Source organism: Rana temporaria, chromosome 2 (genome assembly GCF_905171775.1).
Source record: "Rana temporaria chromosome 2, aRanTem1.1, whole genome shotgun sequence".
NCBI classification, from domain to species: domain Eukaryota; kingdom Metazoa; phylum Chordata; class Amphibia; order Anura; family Ranidae; genus Rana; species Rana temporaria.
Genome location: NC_053490.1, coordinates 206,362,544 through 206,384,295, shown reverse-complemented (window position 1 = coordinate 206,384,295; position 21,752 = coordinate 206,362,544). Strand labels below are relative to the sequence as shown.

At 42.7% G+C, this 21,752-nt stretch overlaps 1 protein-coding gene across 3 annotated transcripts in view; it reads right to left on the bottom strand.

Moving 5' to 3' along the window:
* The window catches only part of OCA2 (OCA2 melanosomal transmembrane protein), a 424,742-nt gene that overhangs the window by 352,518 nt on the left and 50,472 nt on the right, over positions 1-21,752 (bottom strand). Inside the window, exon 1 of one of the 3 annotated variants that reach the window (XM_040336313.1) lies at positions 3,805-4,076. The exons of 1 other annotated variant lie outside the window; for it this stretch is intronic. In XM_040336313.1, coding sequence (XP_040192247.1) covers positions 3,805-3,810 — 6 coding nt within the window. In that variant the 5' untranslated portion in view covers positions 3,811-4,076. Of the gene's footprint in view, positions 1-844; positions 921-3,804; positions 4,077-21,752 lie in introns of those variants that run through there. One more of the 3 variants, XM_040336314.1, reaches the window with a different exon arrangement.

Genomic DNA, 21,752 nt, shown 5'->3' with positions numbered 1-21,752 from the left:
TATGGAAATGACTACCGCAGCTAGACGCGGCCGCATGTAACTGCACGTAATCACAATGTACAAATGCAGCTGATCGCAGTGCCTGGAGCCTTGAATTTCACAAAAAACATTTGTAGTGCTTTTAACTGCGGCAAAACAGCCATCCGTGTGAAAGGGGCCTTATAGGCTTACCTATAGAAAAAAAATGTAGGAGCTTACTCCCACTTTAAGAGCCCTTTCACACTGAGCAGCGCTTTGTCGTTTTAGCGGCGCTTGTAACCCCCGCTAGCGCCGAAGGGTGAAATGCACCCAAAAAGCGCAACTGCTGTACCGATTTTCAGGCGCTTCAGCAGCGCTGCCAATTAATTTCAATGGTCAGGGATGGTGGATTATACCCCCCCCCCCCCCAAAAGGCGCTGCTTGCAGAACTTTTTCTAACGTCCTGCAAGCGCACTGCCCCAGTGTGAAAGCACTCAGGCTCTCACACTGGGGCTGCAGGGAAGGTGTTTTTTCAGACACTATATTTAGCTCAAAAGCACCTGAAAAACACCTCATTGTGAGAGGGGTCTAAGAGGGGATTCTTAACCTTGTAGGCCTGGTATACAGACACTAGGAGACAGAAGGATTATATTAAAACATGAATTATGTTATCCTCTTACAATAAGCAATAACAACATGCATTCTTTTCATGTCTGCAATAAATGGCACAAGCTTTTCACTTCAGTAGTTTTATGAGTTTTAATATATCCGGTTATAGAAAAAGAACAAAAGTATATTAGAGTCATTTCTGCTGTAATAAAAATCCCTTAAATCATACCAATCCTGCTCATTGGAGCCTGGTTATCCTGAAATAGGCAATAATCACCTGATAGTTCTAAGGCATCCAAGCAAGGACCTATGGAAAAAATGCTACAGCATGTTTCACAGCTCTGCGTACTGTATTGTTTTAACATTTCCAATTAGGATTATGGACTCTCTTTAAAAAAAAAAAAAAAAAAACGAAAAGCAATTGATTTTTGACAAAATTAAACACCTGGTAAACTAAACACTTAAAAAAAAAAAAAAAATAGAATGTTAGTTTAAAAATTCACTTCACTCCAATATTCTTAATTTTTTTTTAAACACGCACATGAAAGAAATAGCATTCTAGCTCACCAAGCATATATCCTGGTATCCCTGTGGCTGGAAAGCAATGAACATAGGAGCCCCTGCCATGCCAATTTTAACACTTTTTAGTAGCAGGTGGAAATTTTAAGAGTAATGTGTCCAGTTCCAACATTTTAGGGACAGATCCACAAAGATCTGCCCCAGCGCACCATATCTGAGATACGCTACGCCGCCGTAACTTACTTCTCTTTGGTTCGAATCCATAAAGATTCTGCGACGTAAGTTACGTAGTCTATCTCTCGCGGCGTAAGGGCGCGGATTTCAAATTGGGTGGGTAGGGGGCGTGTTTCATTTAAATGAACCACGTCCCCGCGCCGAACGAACTGTGCATGCGCCGTCCCTAAATTTCCCCACCGTGCATTGCGTGAAATGACGTCATTGTTTTGACTTGGACGTAAATTACGTCCATCCCGCGATTCACGGACGACTTAGGCAAAAAAAAAAAAAAAAATTCAAATTAAAACGCGGGAACGACGGCCATACTTAACATAGCAGGTTTAACTATACACCACGAAACAGCAACTTTAACTATACGCCGAAAAAAGCCGACAAGAGACGACGTAAAAGAATGCGACGGCCGCTCGTACGTTCGTGGATCGTCGGAAATAGCTAATTTGCATACTCGACGCGGAAAACGACGTGAACGCCATCCAGCGAACGCCGAAAAATTGCATCTTAGATCCGAAGAGGTACGCCTGTCGGATCTAACCCAGATGCCATCGTATCTTGTTTTGAGGACTCAAAACAAAGATACGACGCGGGAAATTTGAAAGTACGCCGGCGTATCAGTAGATACGCCGGCGTACTCGCTTTGTGGATCTGCCCCTATGTGTACAAGTGTAGCATCTAGCCCTGCTGCCTGTCAAAATATAAAATACGCTGGTGCTGAACACTGTACCAAATAATACTCACATTTAGACCAGGTTCACACTGAGCTGCAGGAATGAAGCCATGCTTGTTCAGCTGAACTCGCACGATTTCACTCCCGCTGGTCAGTACCGATTTCAGCTACGATTTACAGAGACATCTGTGCAATGTCAGTGGAAATCGCGGGGAAAAAAATAAAAAATAATAATATAGCAAAAAGTAGTACAGAAACTACTTTTTGAAATCGGTGCGGCGCCGCTGATTAGGACAGTGCCATCACTAGCAATTGCCTGCAAATGCCGCCGATTTGACATGCCAAATCGCACCAGGGCATAGCTTTGGTTCATACTGGTGCGATTTGACATGTCAAATTGGCGGCAATGGCACCGTCCTAAATCAGTGTGACGCCACATTTGCGGCACCGCGCCGATTAAAAAAAAAAAAATTGTTTCGGTACTACTTTTTGCATTTTCTGCTTGCGATTTCCATTGACATCTGTGCAGAAACCGCCACTAAAATCAAGACTGACATGCGGGAGTGAAATCGTGCAAGTTCAGCTGAACTCGCAAAGCTTCATTCCCACAGTGTGAACCTGGGCTTAGGGCCCTATGATTTCAAGAATGTATGCAACCCTTTTTATTCATAGGGATAACAGCCAATATACCTAACTAGTATGTCACAAGGAGGATGGTCTATATGTCAATATTTGATTTAATTCAGGGCAAAAGTACTGCTCATATACAAGTACAAAGAACAGTGTCAAAACTTGATGCAGCATGTATCCAAAATAAAATAGATTAAACCTTGTCTGCGGTGCTGTGGCAAAAAATGTCTTGAAACCAATTAAAAGCAGATTTTTGTGCGTTAATAATGCAGCGATGTAAAGCAGCAAAATGCCAGAGAAATATTGCATAGCTATAGGCTTTTATAAATTGAGGGGGGGGGGGGCTCAGCTTCAGCACTTACAAATAGAATCCCTTAAGTATTCTCTGCACATCCGATTCACAAGGTTTTGCGGGTACACATCACAGCAGCAAAATGTCAATGGTTTCTAAACAAAACCATTAAAACAGGCTACAATTTTATAGATTAAGGGTACTTTCACACTGAGGCGCTTGGTGCGCTGGTGGCAAAGCGCCGCTATTTTTAGCGGCATTTTACCATCATGTTTTTTTTGGGCGCTAGCAGGGAATTTTAACCCCCGCTAGCGGTCGAAAAAGGGTTAACCCACCCACATCGTTTTGGAGGCTCTACCCCATTGATTTCAATGGGCAGGGGCGCTATAGGAGTGGTATTTTTACCGCTCCTACCACGCAAAGATGCGTCTGGCAGGACTTTTTTTTAGCGTCCCACCAATGCAACGCTCCAGTGTGAAAGCCCTCAGGCTTTCACACTGGATAGAAACGAGAGGCTCATTCAGGGCGCATTGCAGGCACTATTTTTTGCACAAAAGCGCCTCAGTGTGAATGGCACCCATCTCATTATCGCTATATTTGGATATAGACAAAAGCATACAAGCCTACGTTACATCAAAACACACTTTAAAAAAAAAAACACTGTTCATAGCCCGCTAACACCATTTGCCCTTATTACAGTTACTGTGTTTATTAATGCAACCGTGAATCTGGCTAACTTTAACAGCAAACTGTAGATTATTCTGTCACTTTAAAGTAAAAATAAAAATCACACAACATACGTCTGTTACCACCTCTGATTTAGCTTTGCCATATTTTGTTATATTACTGAAAAAATTGACATTCACTAACTCATCTTAAAGTTTGGTTCTCTTACCTCCATATCTTGCAATTGCTGTACAATGTGTACAACAGCTGAGGACTGCACTACACTGAATCCCAGCAAAATTCACCTGGAATATACACTTGTCTTATGTAACTACTGTGTTAAGCATGAAAGACTGAACTGTGACTTGCTTGCATTGTTGACAATCCACTATTGTTAATGATGCTGCAGGCAGTAATGGTGAACAGCTCCTGGCAGATCTAACACCTCAATCTGCAAAACTTTCTTTAATGGGACTTGATTTGTTCTCCCCACCCAGGACTTCACCACCTGTCCACTAATTAAAGAGGAAAAAGTGAATTACTAACCAGACCAGCAAACTGAGATCTACCTTGATCAAGGCAACTGGAGTAAAGGTAGAGCTGTTACCCGTAGTTACTAAACTGAGGCTACACGTTTTTTAAATGAACGCTTAAACTGAACATATGCTAAACATGCAGGAGTAAGGCTGCTTTCACATTGGGCAGCGGAGGTGCGGTGACGGTATAGCCGCGCTATTTTTAGCGCCGCTATACCGTCGTATTTACTGCGATATTCGGGCGCTAGCGGCCAAAAAAGGGTTAATACCGCCCGCAATGCGCCTCTGCAGAGGCGCATTGCGGTATTACCGCGGTTTCCCATTGATTTCAATGGGAAGGCGCGGTATAGGAGCGGTAAACACCCCGCTTCTATACCGCTCCAAAGATGCGGCTAGCAGGACTTTTGGAGCGGTCCTGCTACCGCACCGCTTTCACATTGAAGCCTGCAGGGCAAGATTTATTCATGCTGTATAGCATGCTGTATTGCAGCGCTGTACCGCATGAATAACGCCTCAATGTGAAAGAGGCCTAAGGGAAGTATATATTGTAACTTTTTTTCTTTTCAGGTATATTTTTGCAGGACTCGCTGCTTTTATTTGTAAAGCTTGGCTTACTTTCTGTAAGACTCTTTATAAAAGATTACATAGTTTTAAAAGAAATGGATTTTGGGACTGTCCCAGATTTGCAACAAAGTCCCTCTTTCCTCCTCATTTGTCCCTCATTTTGGTCTGATTTATATACCGTATTCATCTGCCTATAGCGCGCACCGGTGTATAGCGAGCACCCCTAATCTAGACGTGAAATTCCTGTAATTTTTTTTTTTTATTACTTACAGTTTTGGTGTCTTGCCCGGCGTTCATCGGCGGCCTTGTCCGGTCCGGCGTCCAACTGCGGCCTTCGTGGTGTCCTCCCTGCTTCTCTTCTGTCTCTGAGCCGATCCGCGCTTCCCGCACTGTGTTTGAACGCCGCCGCCGACATATACCGATCGCAGTACACTCGGGCACGCTCGGCTCCTCTCGGCTCTTCTCACATAACCGCGAGGGGAGCCGAGTGTACCCGAGTGTACTGCGCTCGGTATATGTCGGCGGCGGCGTTCAAACACAGCGCGGGAAGCGAGTATCGGCGTATATCGCGCACCCACGATTTTGCCCTGATTTTAAGGGCAAAAAAAGTGCGCGGTATACGCCGATAAATACGGTAGTTGTATATAAAATGCACTTTTTATCTTTTAAACCTTTCATCCAATATTTAAATTGCTGCATTTGTAAATTCAAAAGAAAGTATAAAGGAATAGTAGTGGTTAAAAAAAGTACTTGTGGACTTCGCTAATCATATTTTTTGTATAGTTCTCCTGTAAGAGGGCATGGTAGTGGGTGTGTCCTATACCAACAAACGTTTGCCATTGTCCCTCCGTCCAATCCCAAAAAGTTGGGAGGTATTTACATTTATTCCAAGCTTTTAAAAATCCCCCCTTTTTGCTTAGTGTTAATGGTTTTCCAGCAACTACTGTAGATGGCTAGATACATTTACATACAGTACAGTCAGGGCTGGGACCAAGGGTGAGCAGGAGGGTCGACTGCCATGGGTGTTGTGGTATCATGTGAGCTGTGGGGGTGCTGCAAGGAGATTGGGGGTTGGGATTTGTGTTGAGAGGGGGAGTTTGGGGGACAGCGGGGGATAAGTAGAGGGGGAGGGGATTTGTGCTATGAGGGGAAATTCGTTTTTTTTTGGGGGGGGGGGGAGGTTGTGCTAGTAGAGATTATTGGGAGGTATTTGTGCAAGGGGGGTAATTGGGGGGATTTTTTTTTTTTTTTTGGAGGGTGGATTGGGGGAGAAAGAGGTTTTGATCTGGGAGAGGGGATAGGGGGCAAAGATTTCTGCTGGGAGGGGGATTTTTTTTAAATGTAATACTCATACAATTAGGGGGCGCAGTATGGCTTGTTTGCCCTGAGCGCTAAATGACATTGTCCCGGCACCGAGTACAGTATATCTTCATACATATATGAATGGTCATCTTATACGTACTAACTTTGTACAATTGCATGTGTATGCTATTCCTACAAACAGACTAACAAATACTTAGTTCAACAAACAAATAATAAGATGTATTTTTGTGTTCATTATTTAATCACAATTCACTGTAGAGGAGGAACTAGCAATGGTCAACAGTCTAATCAATTGCCTGAAGAATTATCCAAACCCTTCCATGATCAATTTATCCACTTGACCTCCAGAAGATTTACCCCCCTCCCTCCTCATCAGGCCGTTTTTTGTGATACGGCACTGTATTATTTTAACTGACACAAAAGGTCATGCAAAACTGTACCCAAATTAAAGGGGTTGTAAAACTTTGTGTTTTTTCACCTTAATGCATCAAGGTAAAAAAACACCTTGCACTCTCGGGCGCCCCGTTTTACTTACCTGAGCCATGAAACTCCGTGGGCGCGATGCTTTCCCCCAGCTTGAGGCTGCTCTTCATTGGAGATTGATAGCAGCACAGCCATTGGCGCCCTCTGCTGTCAATCAAATCAATTATGCGGCGTGCCGGGGGCGGGGCCGAGTGATACACTTGGTGGCTATACCCGGCACTGTATCACACGGGAGCGCGCCTGCAAGCTAACCCCCTTGGGAGGGCTCTTCCCAGAAGGGGGTTAGCTCTTGGGGGGAGGAGCTGAGACAGCCGCCGGGGGACCCCAGAAGATGAGGATCAGTGCCACTCTGTGCAAAACGAACTGCACAGTGGAGGTAAGTATGGTATGTTTGCTATTTTAAAAAAAAATGTAACCCTTACAACCCCTTTTATATTTGTGTCATTTTTTCCCCTCACAAATGAAGCTTTTTTTTTTGGTGGTATTTGATCACCGCTTTAACCCTCCCTTACTCTATCCAAAATAAAAAAAAGTGTTGCCTATAGTTTTATTTTAAGCACAAATTTCTAAGAGGACTAAGAAGATATAACCATGCCAGGGGTGCAGCAGAAAACATATAGCATAGTGAGGAAGGTTTGTGGTCCAGTATGATAGGACAGCCAAAGTTGCGGAATGCCGGCTGCCTGCATACCGGAAGCAGTGCGGCCTCTTTATCCACTTAAGCCCCGGACCAATATGCAGCCTAAAGACCCAAGGGGTTTTTACAGTTCGGGACTGCGTCGCTTTAACAGACAATTGCGCGGTCGTGCGACGTGGCTCCCAAACAAAATTGGCGTCCTTTTTTCCCCACAAATAGAGCTTTCTTTTGGTGGTATTTGATCACATCTGCGGTTTTTAGTTTTTGCGCTATAAACAAAAATAGAGCAACAATTTTGAAAAAAAAGCAATATTTTTTACTTTTTGCTGTAATAAATATCCCCCAAAAACATATATAAAAACATTTTTTTTCCTCAGTTTAGGCCGATACGTATTCTTCTACCTATTTTTAGTAAAAAAAATCGCAATAAGCGTTTATCGATTGGTTTGCGCAAAATTTATAGTGTTTACAAAATAGGGGATAGTTTTATTGCATTTTTATTTTTTTTTATTTTTTTACTACTAATGGCGGCGATCAGCAATTTTTTTCGTGACTGCGACATTATGGCGGACACTTCGGACAATTTTGACACATTTTTGGGACCATTGTCATTTTCACAGCAAAAAATGCATTTAAATTGCATTCTTTATTGTGAAAATGACAGTTGCAGTTTGGGAGTTAACCACAGGCGGCGCTGTAGGAGTTAGGGATCACTGTGTATGTGTTTACAACTGTTTGGGGGTGTGGCTGTAGGAATGACGTCATCGATCGTGTCTTCCCTATAAAGGGAATGACGCGATCGATGCGCCGCCATAGTGAAGGACGGGGAAGCCGTGTTTACACACGGCTCTCCTCGTTCTTCAGCTCCGGGGAGCGATCGCGACGGAGCGGCTATAAACAAATAGCCGCGCCGTGGTCCCGGATCGCTCCCCGAGCGGACCCGACCTCCGCATGTAGCGGGGGGGGTCCCGATCGGACCCCCCACCCGCTAATAGGGGAGGACGTACCCATACGCCCATGTGCCTGTACGTGCCATATTGTGGACGTATATGTACATGGGCTGGTCCTTAAGTGGTTAAGGGGACACTAGACTAATTTGCCTCTCAGCCCAGTCCGCCTCATAAGACTGTCACTACACTAACAGTGTAGCGCAAGCCGACGGGGACTCTTTCTGTGCTGCCCCCCTGCAAAGTGCTGCCCTAGGCCTGGGCCTTGTCGACCTAGGCCAGGATACAGCGTTGCCTTCAGCCACCACTTTGTACACTAATCTCTGGAATTTCTGCCACCTCATCAACACCAAAGACTTCTTCTGCGTCCCTTTTGTGGGGCCTGCCCAGAGAATTTTGTGTTTGACCACTTGTGCTATCAGCTACAGATAGACTTGTGAGAGAGGTGGTATCCACAGGGAACAACAAGTAAATGTGTTTGCACTAGATTGAACTGTACAGTGCTGTTCTCTTGGATACTGTTATTCTGTATCGTACAAATTCTTAGAACTACCCTTGGACAGCCTTGTACTATAATAGTTACACTGCCTGTCATATGTTGTTCTATGCTTTTTACATACCCCTCTACCATTATCCCAGCACTGTCAATGGCGGCCCGTCCATAGTGGGCGCCTGGGCGTCGCCCCCCCCCCCCCAAAGCCTTGAGGCCGGAATCACACTAGTGCGTTGCTTTTTTGAGCTGCGTTGTCGTTGCAAATTTCTCTAGAGGGTGTTCTGCAGATCAACTGCGGTTTAGCTGCAGATCAGGTGCGAATTTGGAGACCTGGGAGAAGTTCCGGGTGAGAGGAGAGTGGGGGAGAATTGTATTGAGCTGAATGAGAAAAATTCCTGCAGAGAACTGAACACATGTGCGAATTAGATGCGTACCCATAGAAGATAATGGGACTGAATTCGCACCTGAGCCGCACCGCAAGACATAAAAACCGCATGCGGTTTGGAGGCAATACGCAGTGCGGATGCATCGCACATATGTGAACCAGCCTCATTGAAAACAATGTATTTTGAAATGTCCTGCGAATTAGATGCGATTTTAAACCGCACTCAATTCGCATAGGTGTGAACCTGGCCTAAAAAAAAAAAAAAGTCCCTGAGCGGGCCACCCATTGACTCCTATAAACAGGCTGATGTCAGCGTAGATGTGTCAGCTGACACCCATCTGCCATCCGATCTGATAAGAAAACAGACGTATGGCGATACCTCCCTGATCAGTGAACGGATATGGACATGTCATCTGCTGGCTCAGCAGAGATTAACGGTGCAATCTCCTGATGAGCTGGCGGAGTCCGCTGAGCGGATCTGCCCATGTGAAAGGGGCCTTAGGGGGAAAATTAGAAGGTTAATCCTGGCAGAAGATCAGGACTATCTGGACAAGATAATCGTCTTGAAATAGTATACAGCTAGACGGAAGTGTTAAGGGACCTCAGGGCTCACTTTGTTGGCAGGAAGCAGAGAGAGGAAGTGTATATTATGCAATACATGCTGGAATTACAAGAAATTTCAGTTGAGATCCACCACAAGGAAAGGGGTGTGTATGTCAACCTGGCTGGAGTGACACAGACAGGAAGCAGAAGGAAAGTTTCATGGATGGACTGCTCTCTGATAAGGTCAGATAAATCTTACAAGTGGAAAATTAAAGCAATCTTGATTGCTAAATTGATTAGAGCAAAGACACACTTTCTGACACACCCATGGCCACCATGCCATGGCAACAAACTGTGATCCACTCAATCCCATGAGAGGTGGACATTCATAAATTGATTGAAGGATTGGCCTGGCTCCAGACAGAACTATCTACATTGAGCCTAAGCAGGAATATCCCAAGAGATGAAAAATAGGATGCCCTTTTGACAAGAGACAAGACAAGAGAGATCACCCTGCTAGGGCTGCCAGGAAATGAGCCTTCAGTTAGGGCTTGCTCTAGCAGAATGCAGAAGAAGCCATTTAAGTGGAGCAACCAGCTGCTAAGCAGCAGTGGGTCAGTCAAGTAAAAGAGTAAAAGGAGTTCTTAATCATGTACTGAAGATGTAGTGGTCACTTGCCATGTTTTGTGTGGACAGTTCAACAGCCTAGAGAGTGCTTCTTTGATATTGGGTCACAAGTTAGTACTCTGCTGGAACCCGAATTCTAGCTATACTATCCCAAGAAGAAAATGAGCCTAGGTACCCTGGTAAGGAACAATCGCAGGTGATACTGGGCATGATTATCATCCAGGAACTGAGGACTGAGCTATTTAAAGGGTGACCTACTCACTTGGGTCCACCTAAAACAATGACAACTGTTTCATGCCTTAAAAGCACTGGAGGACACTGTGGCTAGCTCTGCAGACATATAGGAAAAGCTGTTGTCAGGGTATTTTTTGAAACATAGGTTGTGATAACATTTTATCAGGACCTATTTTTCCCTATGAATGTTGGCTCATGCCATGGACTGCAAGGGCTCAGTGTCCTTGCCTTTGGATGTAGCTCCATTCATAACAAGGACTGTCACAGTGGTCTGGCAAGTCAAACTGCCTAAAATGGGACACCTGAAAATCACTGTAATGCTACCAAGTGGGTGGCAAAAAAGGGCCAAGACAGGACAGGAAAACAGATACTCCCATTCGTACTTAGTTTGAGGAAGTAAGGTGACTAGTAGATAAATGGTCAGAGGTGTTTTCACAGTGGATCCCTGGCCTCGACTGTAAAAATGGCATCAAACATGAGATACCCATAGGACAGAGTCCTAATATCTGGTAGAGGTATCAAAGCATACCTAATCATCTCTATCAAGAAGTCAAGCAGATAATGCAAGATGATGCAACAAGGGGTGAGTAAAATGAGTAAGAGCAAATAGGCAGTTACTACAGATGACAACTATCCTCTTCTTTAGGTTAAGAAGTCCCTTGCTACCCTAGGACAGTCCACATATTTTATAATGCTAGATCTCATCATTTATTAGTAGAAATTAGTAGAAATGCTGAGAAAGCTCTGCAGGAAGATCCTTCACAGGATCAGTGGGGCTATGCAGACGGATCTATTCAAAAAGCCAAAAAGGGGCTAAAGTGGATGGTACCCGGGCCTCGAGGAAGAAGAAAAAGCTGTGTCCTTGCCTCTATCTCCTTCAGCTGTGGAATCAGCATGAATGGGTCTGTGGAGGAGGCAGCCACACCTCCAGCTCCGCCCACCTACTCCAGCTGCCTCTGGAGATATTGGAGATCCCTGAGTGACAGCTGGGGAGTGTTATAGGCAGCCTGAGCCTCTTCTGCATGGCTGAATGCCCTGCTCGCAGTGCTCTGCTGAAAGCTATATTGTTTGTGTAAACCAACAGCATTATTAAAAATAAAAATAAATACCCCCCACGCCCGCGTCATTGATGTTTTCTGTTGAGAACTGGAGCATGCGCACTGGGCTATTTTAAGCCCGGTGCATGCGCAGTTCGATCGGCACGGGGGCGCGCTTAATTTAAATACAAGCCGCCCCCTTTGAATTACGCGGGGATATGCCGGGCCAATTACACTACGCCGCCGCAAATTACGGAGCAAGTGTTTGGGGAATACGGCACTTGCTCCTGTAAGTTGTGGCGGCGTAGTGTAAATGGCTTACGCGACGCCGCCACAGGATCTACCAGAATCTGGCCCATATAGTCTATGACATCTGAAAGGGGATACCCAAGACATGCCAAGATGCCAACACTGTAGGCGTCTGAGGCCAACTTTGAAATTGTGAATCTGCTGATCTTGTTCGGCAGTGGGCATAGGCCCCTTTTCCCACAATCCAGTTGGTTCTGACAATACCCATGACTCCTGGGCATGCCCAGGAGGTATAAATTCCACTATTTTCCATCATTGGGTGCTCGTAAAGACTGCGCCTGATGAGCAATGACAGGGCATGTTTGTTGTCACCAGCTAAGGGGCATTCCTTAGTTGTTCCCATTGGGTGGGCCACCAGAAGAAAGTGCAGAAGCATAGAGATTCTTCTTCAGCACCAGTCACTGTGGTGGGCGCTGTATTAGCTGGCCCCAAAATAATTCCTTTTCAGTGGTGTGGCCCTATATCTCCAGCCACCGCCTGGTACGCCCATGCATGGGGACTTCTGCTACTACCTAGACATTAAGTCCATCCACCTCTCCTCTGAGGAACCTGCCCAAAAAACCCTGTGGTCAGCAACCTGCTCTAAAAGCTACACACTGCCTCCTTGTGAGAGAGGTGTTATCTCCGAGGAAACCACAAGTAACTGTGTTTGCATTAGACTGAACTGTACAGTGCGGTTAATTACTACTGACTTCTTATACTGTGTTCTCTTAAATTGTTTCTTTATTGTGCTGTCCCCAGGCAGACCTGTACTAAAATAATTGCACTGCCTCTTCTTTATTTTCCTCTGCTTGTTATGCACCCCCTGTATCATATTAACCAGATTGTCAGTTTATCTGACATTCACGCAGGAAACTTCAAATTGCATATTGTTATGTGTCTGATCATTTGACTGATACCTCTATGTAACAATATTGTGCGATATCAATACCAACATTTTTTAACCTAAGTTATCATTGTAATTAGTATTTAATATAACAATGTCTTCCACTTACAAAGCAAGAATATACAGAGAATACCGAGGAAATTAAAAAGGATAGCTAGATACAGTAGAGAGAGAGAAGAAAGGAAACGGCAATAAGAGAGATTCAGTTAATCTAGCTTACAAAGATGACTTCTAAGGTACCGGTACATAAAATACTTTTCTCCACAGGAAGTATAGCAGGAATCCACTTCATACTGTATACTAGACTCTAAGCAAGATAAATAAAAACAGAGATTTAATACCAATGAATTTTATTGAGGTGTGTAAAACATGTTCCATAGCAGCTGGTAAGTTAATCAGGTATTTATTTCTGACAAATGGCGATTCTTTCCAGCCCATGCCAATTTTTCCCTAATAAAGAATCAGTTTGGTGGAAACAGGCTGCCTGCCTATGCCTGTCCCTTGTCGAAAAGAGTATTAGCCAGCCACTGCTCTGCCTCTAATGAATGTAGTAAAGCAGCTTGTTCTAGCTGCCAGAGAAGCAAAAAATTGCATTTATATAAAATTCATTTCAATGATGAGATGATTATATTAAAACATTATGGCCTTGTTCTGAAAAGTGCTGAATTGATTAAAATTCCTCCCTGAGTGCAGATAATGAATGCATGATTGAAAAAGCTCTCACTTTTATTCTTTCTCTATCAGCACACAAAGAGAAAAAAAAAAGAAAATTGGATGTTTTGATTTTTTTTTTCCACGCTTAGTATGAAATTAGAGTGAGAAATGTTTCATTGGTCTATTATAGTATGAACGTTTATTTGACATCAGGTCATTACGATTTATTTATTTTCATTTTTTAAATGTAAACCTAATATTGATTAATTGTAAAAAAAAAAAAAAAAAAATGTTTTCATATTACTGGAAGCACAGTTCTATAATATAAAGCTATATAACAGCCGTCTAGCTCACAAACTGCGGGGCTGACATATAGATAAGTAAACCTGATGTCCTTTTTTTTATTTTGTTTTTTGCAGTGAATTTGTGAATTTTCATACTATGTGCTTTTATTGGATTATTTTATTTAAAATTAAAGGGGAAACGCTCACTTCTGAGCTACCATACATGCTTTGCCTTTGAATCTGCACACATATTTACAAATGTATCCAAATTAATACACTTTAGGGAAGAAAAAATGCCTAGGATATTGGGTTAAGTTATGTTTTTTATGAAGGAGATAGAGAATTTTTTTTTTTTTTTTTATCAAATTTCAAAATAAATATTGAAAAGTTGGTAGTTGTGCCAATTCATGTATCCCTGAGGTTAAGAAAAAAGTTACAGAGAGCTTTCCCCTTTGAATGGCGTACAGACGCTCTATCGTATCTTGGGACCTATATAACTCCAAATGTAAAACGGTTATACGATCTAAATTATGGTCCATTGGTTGTTTCGATAGTACAAGACTTGAAGAAATGGAGAGGCCACACTTTGACGTGGTTTGGGAGGGTAAATGCGCTTAAAATGAATATAATCCCTAGGCTTATTTATGTCTTGTACGCCATTCCGATAACTCTGCCACAGAATTTTTTTAAGCAAATAAGGAGTGTCCTCACAACTTTTGTATGGGGAGATAAACACCCCAGACTGGCATATGAGATGCTGAGGAGACCAAAGGGGAGGGTGGGGTAGGCCTCCCGGATATAGGGATTTACTACAGAGCCATGGCCCTGGTTCGCATAATGAACTGGTGCCATGATACAGATAGTAAAGGATGGGTACCAGTGGAGAAAACGTTTTTCAGAAAGGAATTTGGCAGAGCCACCATGGATACGGGCCGTTTATAGGGGATTGTCGGAATATGTATCACCCTTGACCAAAACAACACTTACAATATGGGACAGAATGAATAAGACAGGAAGATCCGCTCCCCCGATATCACCCTTGACACCCCTGGAAGGTTTTCCCTGGTTTCCCCCGGGGGAGGAAAGAGGTAGTTTAGGGTGCTGGGGTAGGGAGGGGAAAGGGAACTGTGCAGGAATGGCACCACAAGGGAAACTTCTTCCATTGGGGGATTTAGTAAAGAATATGGGGGAGGTAGTAATGGCGGAATGGAAATATGGTCAGTTGAGGGACTGGTTTAATAAATGGAAACATCAGATAAGACCCGCAAATCCATTGAACACCTTTGAGGAGTGGTGTGTTAATTTATCAGAGCCGGGCCATATGTTATCTTGAATGTATAAGTTGGTGTTGAGTGCTCATGGTCATACAACTCCCTACTACATTCGTGAGTGGGAAAAGGAATTGGGCCATCATTTCACGACAGAACAAGTGGATAGATTGATGGAGACAACACACCATTCCTCAATTAGTTTGTATATACAAGAGATGTCCTATAAATTTCTCACTAAATGGTACCGGACTCCGACCCGCCTGGGGCAGATGTACCCATCTGCAGATATTAACTGCTGGAGGGGATGCAACCACAAGGGGTCATTTTTACATTTATGGTGGTACTGTCCCAGGATTCAAAAATGTTGGGAGGAGTTAACAACCTGGATAAAAAAAGTTAACACTTAGAGCTATAGAGCCCTCCCCATTACATTTCCTTTTTCATGGGATGCCATCATCTATTACATTTTATAAAAAAAAGTGTTATTCCACAGCTAAGGCACTAATTCCTAGATTCTGGAAACAATCAAGATGCCCCACGATAAAGGATTGGAAGGGGGAGGTAGAGAGGATTATGGAAGCGGAGAGATGGGTACATACAGTGAGAGATCAACAGGACACATTTAAGGGTGTATGGGCAGGATAGTTATACTATACCGCCGAAATAGTGACGGACTGACCCCGGGGGTGGGGGGGGGGAGTAGAGCCAAGCCAGGGTTTTTTTTTTGTGGGGTTTATTTTGTTCAGTTGTTGTTTCTCTCGTCTTCTTTTTGGAGATTGGAGGATAATGTGTGTATGTGAGTGTTTCCCGTCACCCAAGGGTGCTCTGGAGGGAGGAAATAGAATGAAAAGGGTAAAACAGGAGTATAGATAAGAGAAATCCAAGGGGAAAGGGGAACTAGGGTTACATGTTAAAATGATTTATCGGGGTAAGCATTGTATTTGTCTGTCTCTGTTTATTGTTTTTTTTATATATATATATATATATATAATATTATTATTATATTGTAAAACAAGATCTGTTATAATAAAGGAAAAAAAGTGAATATAAAAAAAGTTATGTTTTTTTATCAGCAACGAGGAGTTCAGTATTACATACCAGTATTTTATGAGCCGGAGAAACGACATATTAAGACATCAACATTTAATAAAATCTGCAGTAGTTGGAATGAGTTCAAATATTTTTTGTATATGTAGGATGTCTATGCAATGAAGGTGGGTCAGAAAGTGGACACGTTGGAGAGGTGGAAGAATCTCTGTGATATTAGGAAGACATAGTAAATTAAGATAAGGGAGGAGGCCTGGCCTGGACTTTTTTAGGACATGAGGATTAATCGGGCCTTGGCAATTGCTGAAGGCAAACTTATCCTCCCCCTTCAATGGTAGAGCCCCCTTAACTGATTTCTCTCTTATGGCTGGGGAGGGTGGATGGGACAATATTGGGAATTAGGGGGAGAAATATTTTATTCAATGGGCACATAAGTAATATTCACTAGCTAATATGGTATGATTTTTTTCACAAATTCATTTTCACGAATTCATAGCCCACCAGGGCCAGAATGGAGGTATGTGGGAGGGTGGGAAGGAGAGAGAGCATATAGGGTTCCCTTCTTTTCATTCTCCTTTTAAAGGGAATGAACAGGGTTGTTACGATAATAGATAAGGGTTTTTGGGTATACACCTTCTTGTATGTTTAAGTCTTTCCTTTTATGTTTTGCATGATTTTTTTGTATTTGTATAAGTCTTTGATAATATACTTGTACTGCATTTAAAATGAATAACAACAAACAAAAGCACCTTAAACCACTTTAGGGAAGAAAGAATGCCTAATATGTTGGGTTAAAGGGTATGTAAAGGTAATTTTTTAAATAACAAACATGTTATACTTTCCTCCACTGTGCAGCTCGTTTTGCACAGAGTGGCCCCTTACCTGGTTTTCTATGGTACCTTGGCAGCTGTTGTCTTGGCCCCCTCTCGCAAGAACTCATCACCTATATGCGAGCGAGCTTGCATGGTGATGATTTCTTGCGGGATCGCTCCTGTGATACAGCCGGCGGCCAAAGTCACTCACTGTATCACTAGGCCCACCCCCCGGCGACTGCGTCATTGGATGTGATTGACAGCCAATGGCTGCGCTGCTTTCAATCAACAATTTTTTTTCAATCAACCAGCCGTTCACGGCGCGGAACTTTCGAGGGGTCAGATAAATAAACAGGGGCGCTGGGGGGGGCGCTAATCCGCAGATATTTTTTCACCTTAATGCATAGAATGCATTAAGGTGAAAAAACGTTTACCTTTACAACCCCTTTAAGTTATGTTTTTTTATCAGTTGGAGGAATCGGCTACAAAGTTAGCACCATGATCAGGAAAGGAATCAACATGGAATTCAGGCTAAGAAACTGGGCAGAGAAACCGACAAATTCTGAAAAAAGGAAGGATTTGTTTTTTGAAAATATTATTTTTAACAGATGTAGCACCTAGTAAATTAAAATTAAAATGTATTTCAGAGGCTGGGTAAAAAGGCCAAATCTTTAAGAGTATATATATATATGTTAATAAAACACTTATTTGACAGGACGGAGAAACACCATATTAAGGCATTAAGATTATCCTACATAGCGATACCTGTACACTAATGTGCTCAGTTTATATTCATTTAATTGCTGCTATGACCAATAAAAAAAAAAAAAAATTGGGAAAAAAAAATGTATCCTACAATCTAAAAATACTGCTGTGAATATTGCTGAGAATGAAGCAGACAAAGAAGATATTTCTTTAACATGCTCAAAAATGTCAACAGCCCAGCATGAACAGAGCACAAAAACATGCAGCAAAACTGTGATGTCTGGGCCAAAAAGCTTGCAGAGAGACAAATAATATAGCAATAACCTACTGCAGAGCATATCATTCATGAAGATATTTTTTCCAGGAATATGGTAGCGCACCTACAGTAGCCATAACATTGCCATAATGGACTCTAAAGAGCGGTGTGAAAATCATAGAAATAGAATGGATCACTTTTTAAGAGATATTTTGAGATATATTTAATAGCGTATAAATGTTGCCTTGGGTGTTTCAACGGCATAATGCCTTGTACACACGATCGGTTCATCCGATGAAAACGGTCTGATGGATTTTTTCATCAGATATCCGATGAAGCTGACTTTAATCAGTCGTGCCTACACACCATCGGTTAAAAAAACGATCGTGTCAGAACGCGGTCACGTACACCACGTACGACTATAAAGGGGAAGGTCAAATCCAATGGCGCCACCCTTGGGGCTGCTTTTGCTGATTTCTTGTTACCGCGTGTTAGTAAAAGTTTGGTTAGAGCTGATTTGCGCTTTTCAGTCTCCATGCTTTTCAGATTGTTTTCTGGTGTTCAGTTCGTGCTTGTGGGTTTGTATCTGTCTTTCAGTGCTTGCAGTCAGGTCGTATCTGTTTTGCAGTGCGTTCCTGTCCGCTCATTTTCTGTTTTTCAGGTCGTTCTTTATAGGCCTTGCTGTTCCTAGGTGCGTTCTGTTTAAAGTTCGTTCTGACCAGCCGACCGTTTTGAAGCCATGTTGGAAGTATGTTCTCAATCTCGATGTCGTGCTGCGTATGGGTTTGCTTCGGCAGTTCGTTACCCGATCTGTGGCCGTGAACAGGGCAAGGAGGAGTTCATGGGCCAAGAATTGGTTGCGCCAGCGTGACCAATTTTCCCATATGCCTCTGCTTAGGGAAATCCAGGAGAATAACCCTGATGATTTCAGGAACTTTCTCCGTATGACGGACCCCTTTCTTTTTTCACCGTCTGTTGGATATTTTGTCCCCCTATATCACGAGGCAGGACACTGTGATGTGCCAAGCCATCACGGCCGAGAAGAGGCTCATTGCCATGTTGAGGTACCTGGTGACTGGGAGAAGCCTGCAGGACCTCAAGTTTATTCTGTGCACAACTTGTGCGATTTTTACATTTTCTGATAGAAAAATCCCAATAGTTTTTTTTTTTTTTGCCTAAAACCAGGCATGTTTAAAACAAGCAAATATCTACAAACAATGGAACTTACAAAGTTTAACCTTATTAGAAACACATGAGATGGGATGATGTCACCCCGGAACAAGCCAAAATTTGAAGATGCACGCATTTTGTTGGGCAAAATGGGGATTTCTATCCTGATCCCATGCCAAATGTCAACATGTGCTATCTGCCATCATGGGGGATCAATGGATGTGTTTTGGTGGTACAAACCCTTCCTCTCACCTACTTGAGTAGCGAGGAAGGGGTTGCACCCACAAAGCACAGACATAGATATCCTGGGATGGCAGATAGCACATGTTGACACACTGTGTGCATCTTCAAATTTTGTTTGGGAGCTACGTCGCACGACCACGCAATTGTCAGTTAAAGCGACGCAGTCCCGAATCGCAAAAAAGGGCCTGGTCCTTTACCTGCATTTTGGTCCGGGGGTTAAGTGGTTAAAAAAGTCTGAAATATCCAATAAATTTCGTTCCACTTCATGATTGTGTCCCACTTGTTGATTCTTCAAAAAAAATTACAGTTTTATATCTTTATGTTTGAAGCCTGAAATGTGGCAAAAGGTCGCAAAGTTCAAGGGGGCCGAATACTTTCGCAAGGCACTGTGTGTGTGTGTGTGTATATATATATATACACATATATATATATATATACACAGTGCTATGCAAATGTTTTAGGCAGGTGTGGAGAAATGCTGTAAATTAGACTGGTTTCAAAAATATATAAATAATTAATATATATAATAAATAATTAATATATTTTTATCAATATACAAAATGTAAAGTGAGTGAACATAAGTAAAAATTTAATCAAATCATTATTTAGTGTGTCTACACTTTGGCTTCAAACCAGCATCTATTTTTACACTTCCACATAGTTAGGGATTTTCAAAAACTGTGTGCAAGAGTACCTAGAAGAATTGATGCTGTTTTGCAGGCACAGGGTGGTCACAACAAATATTAATTTGATTTTGATTTCTCCTATGTCAACTACTCGCCGACCGCCGTATGACTATTTACATCGTTAACATGGCACGGGCAGGCAGATTGGTGTACAGGTACGTCCCTTTAAATCTGCCGCCCAGCGGGCGCGCGCACGCCCGCCACGTGCCTCGCGAGTACAGCTGCGGGTCCCGAGAACTCAGTATTCCCGGGGGTCCTGCGATTGCGGTCGGCAAGGGCAGAACACGGGAATGCCTTTGTAAACAAGGCATTCCCCCTATTCTGCCTTTGTTACACTGTGACTGATGACCGTTCCCTGTGATCGGGGACGGTCATCGGTAACGTGTCACGTGAAGCCATGCCCCCTAACAGTAAGAATCACTCCCTAGGGAACACTTAACCCCTGCAGCGCCACCTAGTGGTTAACCCCTTCACTGCCAGTGTCATTTTTACAGTAATCGGTGCATTTTTGTAGCACTGATGGCTGTAAAAATGACAATGGTCCCAAAATGGTGTCAAAAGTGTCCGATGTGTCCGCCATAATATTTCAGTCACGATAATCGCTGATCGCCGCCATAACTAGTAAAAAAAAATAGGGCTGTTACTGATCAAAATTTTTGTGTTCGATTAATCGTTGTTTTTTTTTTATCGATTAATCGACTAATTTCGATTAATTATAAAGCACATGCAGATCCAACTACTTTTAGCTGATCTCCTTGCAGGCTGATTCCCAGTGCAGCTACCAACCACGGGAAAAACGGATAGCAGGATACAAAAAACACACAAAGGCAGCACTCGATGGGAATAGCATTAAAACTTTCATAGTCTTCAAGTAGGTAACCAAATAAATATTGCACTGGAGATAAAATCGATGTAGCTACATAAACTGTAAAAATGGTGAGAGTAATACCAAAACAGTAGCAAAAGCAGTAAAAAAAAAACATGTAGCTAAGTATAATACTGGTATAAAAATGTGTACAACGATACCACTGCTGAATCCAGATGAGGAGAGGTTAACATCAGTCCGTCGGCATGTAGATGTCCCGTGAAGGGAACTATCACAACTCCCAGTGGATGGTTGTAGAATCCCAGGTTGATAGAGGGAAGTGTAACAGCCCTTGCGTGTGGCAGATAGTAAGGTCCCGCCGCCATGTAGATATGAAGGCACAGCAAAGGAGCTCTTCAGATGGACACGGCAAGCCCCACCGGTGTCTGTGACGTTACCGGATCTCCGACGGAACTCTCTGAAGGCCCAGAAGCCGGCGGAGAGGTGAGTACCAATCAAAAGAATTTTAATCGATCAAAAAGATTTTGATCGATCAAAAAAATTTAAGATTAATCGATGAATTAAAAGTTAATTTCCACAGCCCTAAAAAAAATTATTAACAAAAATGCCATAAAACAGTCCCCTATTTTGTAGAAGCTATAACTTTTGCGCAAACCAATCAATAATAGCTTATTGCGTTTTTGTTTTGTTTTTTTTACCAAAAATATGTAGAAGAATACGTATCGACCTAAACCGTGGAATATATATATATATAAAATTTTATTTTATTTTTGGATATTTATTATAGGAAAAAGATAAAAATATAGAATTTTTTTCAAAACTGTCACTTTTCTTTTTTTGTTTATAGCGCAAAAAATAAAAATCGCAGAGGAGATCAAATACCACCAAAATAAAGCTCTATTTGTGGAAAACAAGGATGTCAATTTTGTTTGGGAGCCACGTCAAACGGCCACGCAATTGTTAGTTAAAGCGAAGCAAGGGCCGAATCGCAAAAAGTGGCCTGGACTTTGACCACCAAAATGGTTCGGGGGCTGAAGCGGTTAATTGATAAAAATAAACTATTAACACTTCTATTTATTAAAGCATGTTTACTTTACAGCATTTTTTTCACTCCTGATTAACATGTTTCAGTTGTTAGGTTGTTTGGACACCAGGGGCGGACTGACCATTGAGGCACTCGGGCACTGCCTGAGGACCCCATGCCACTAGGGGGCCCCAG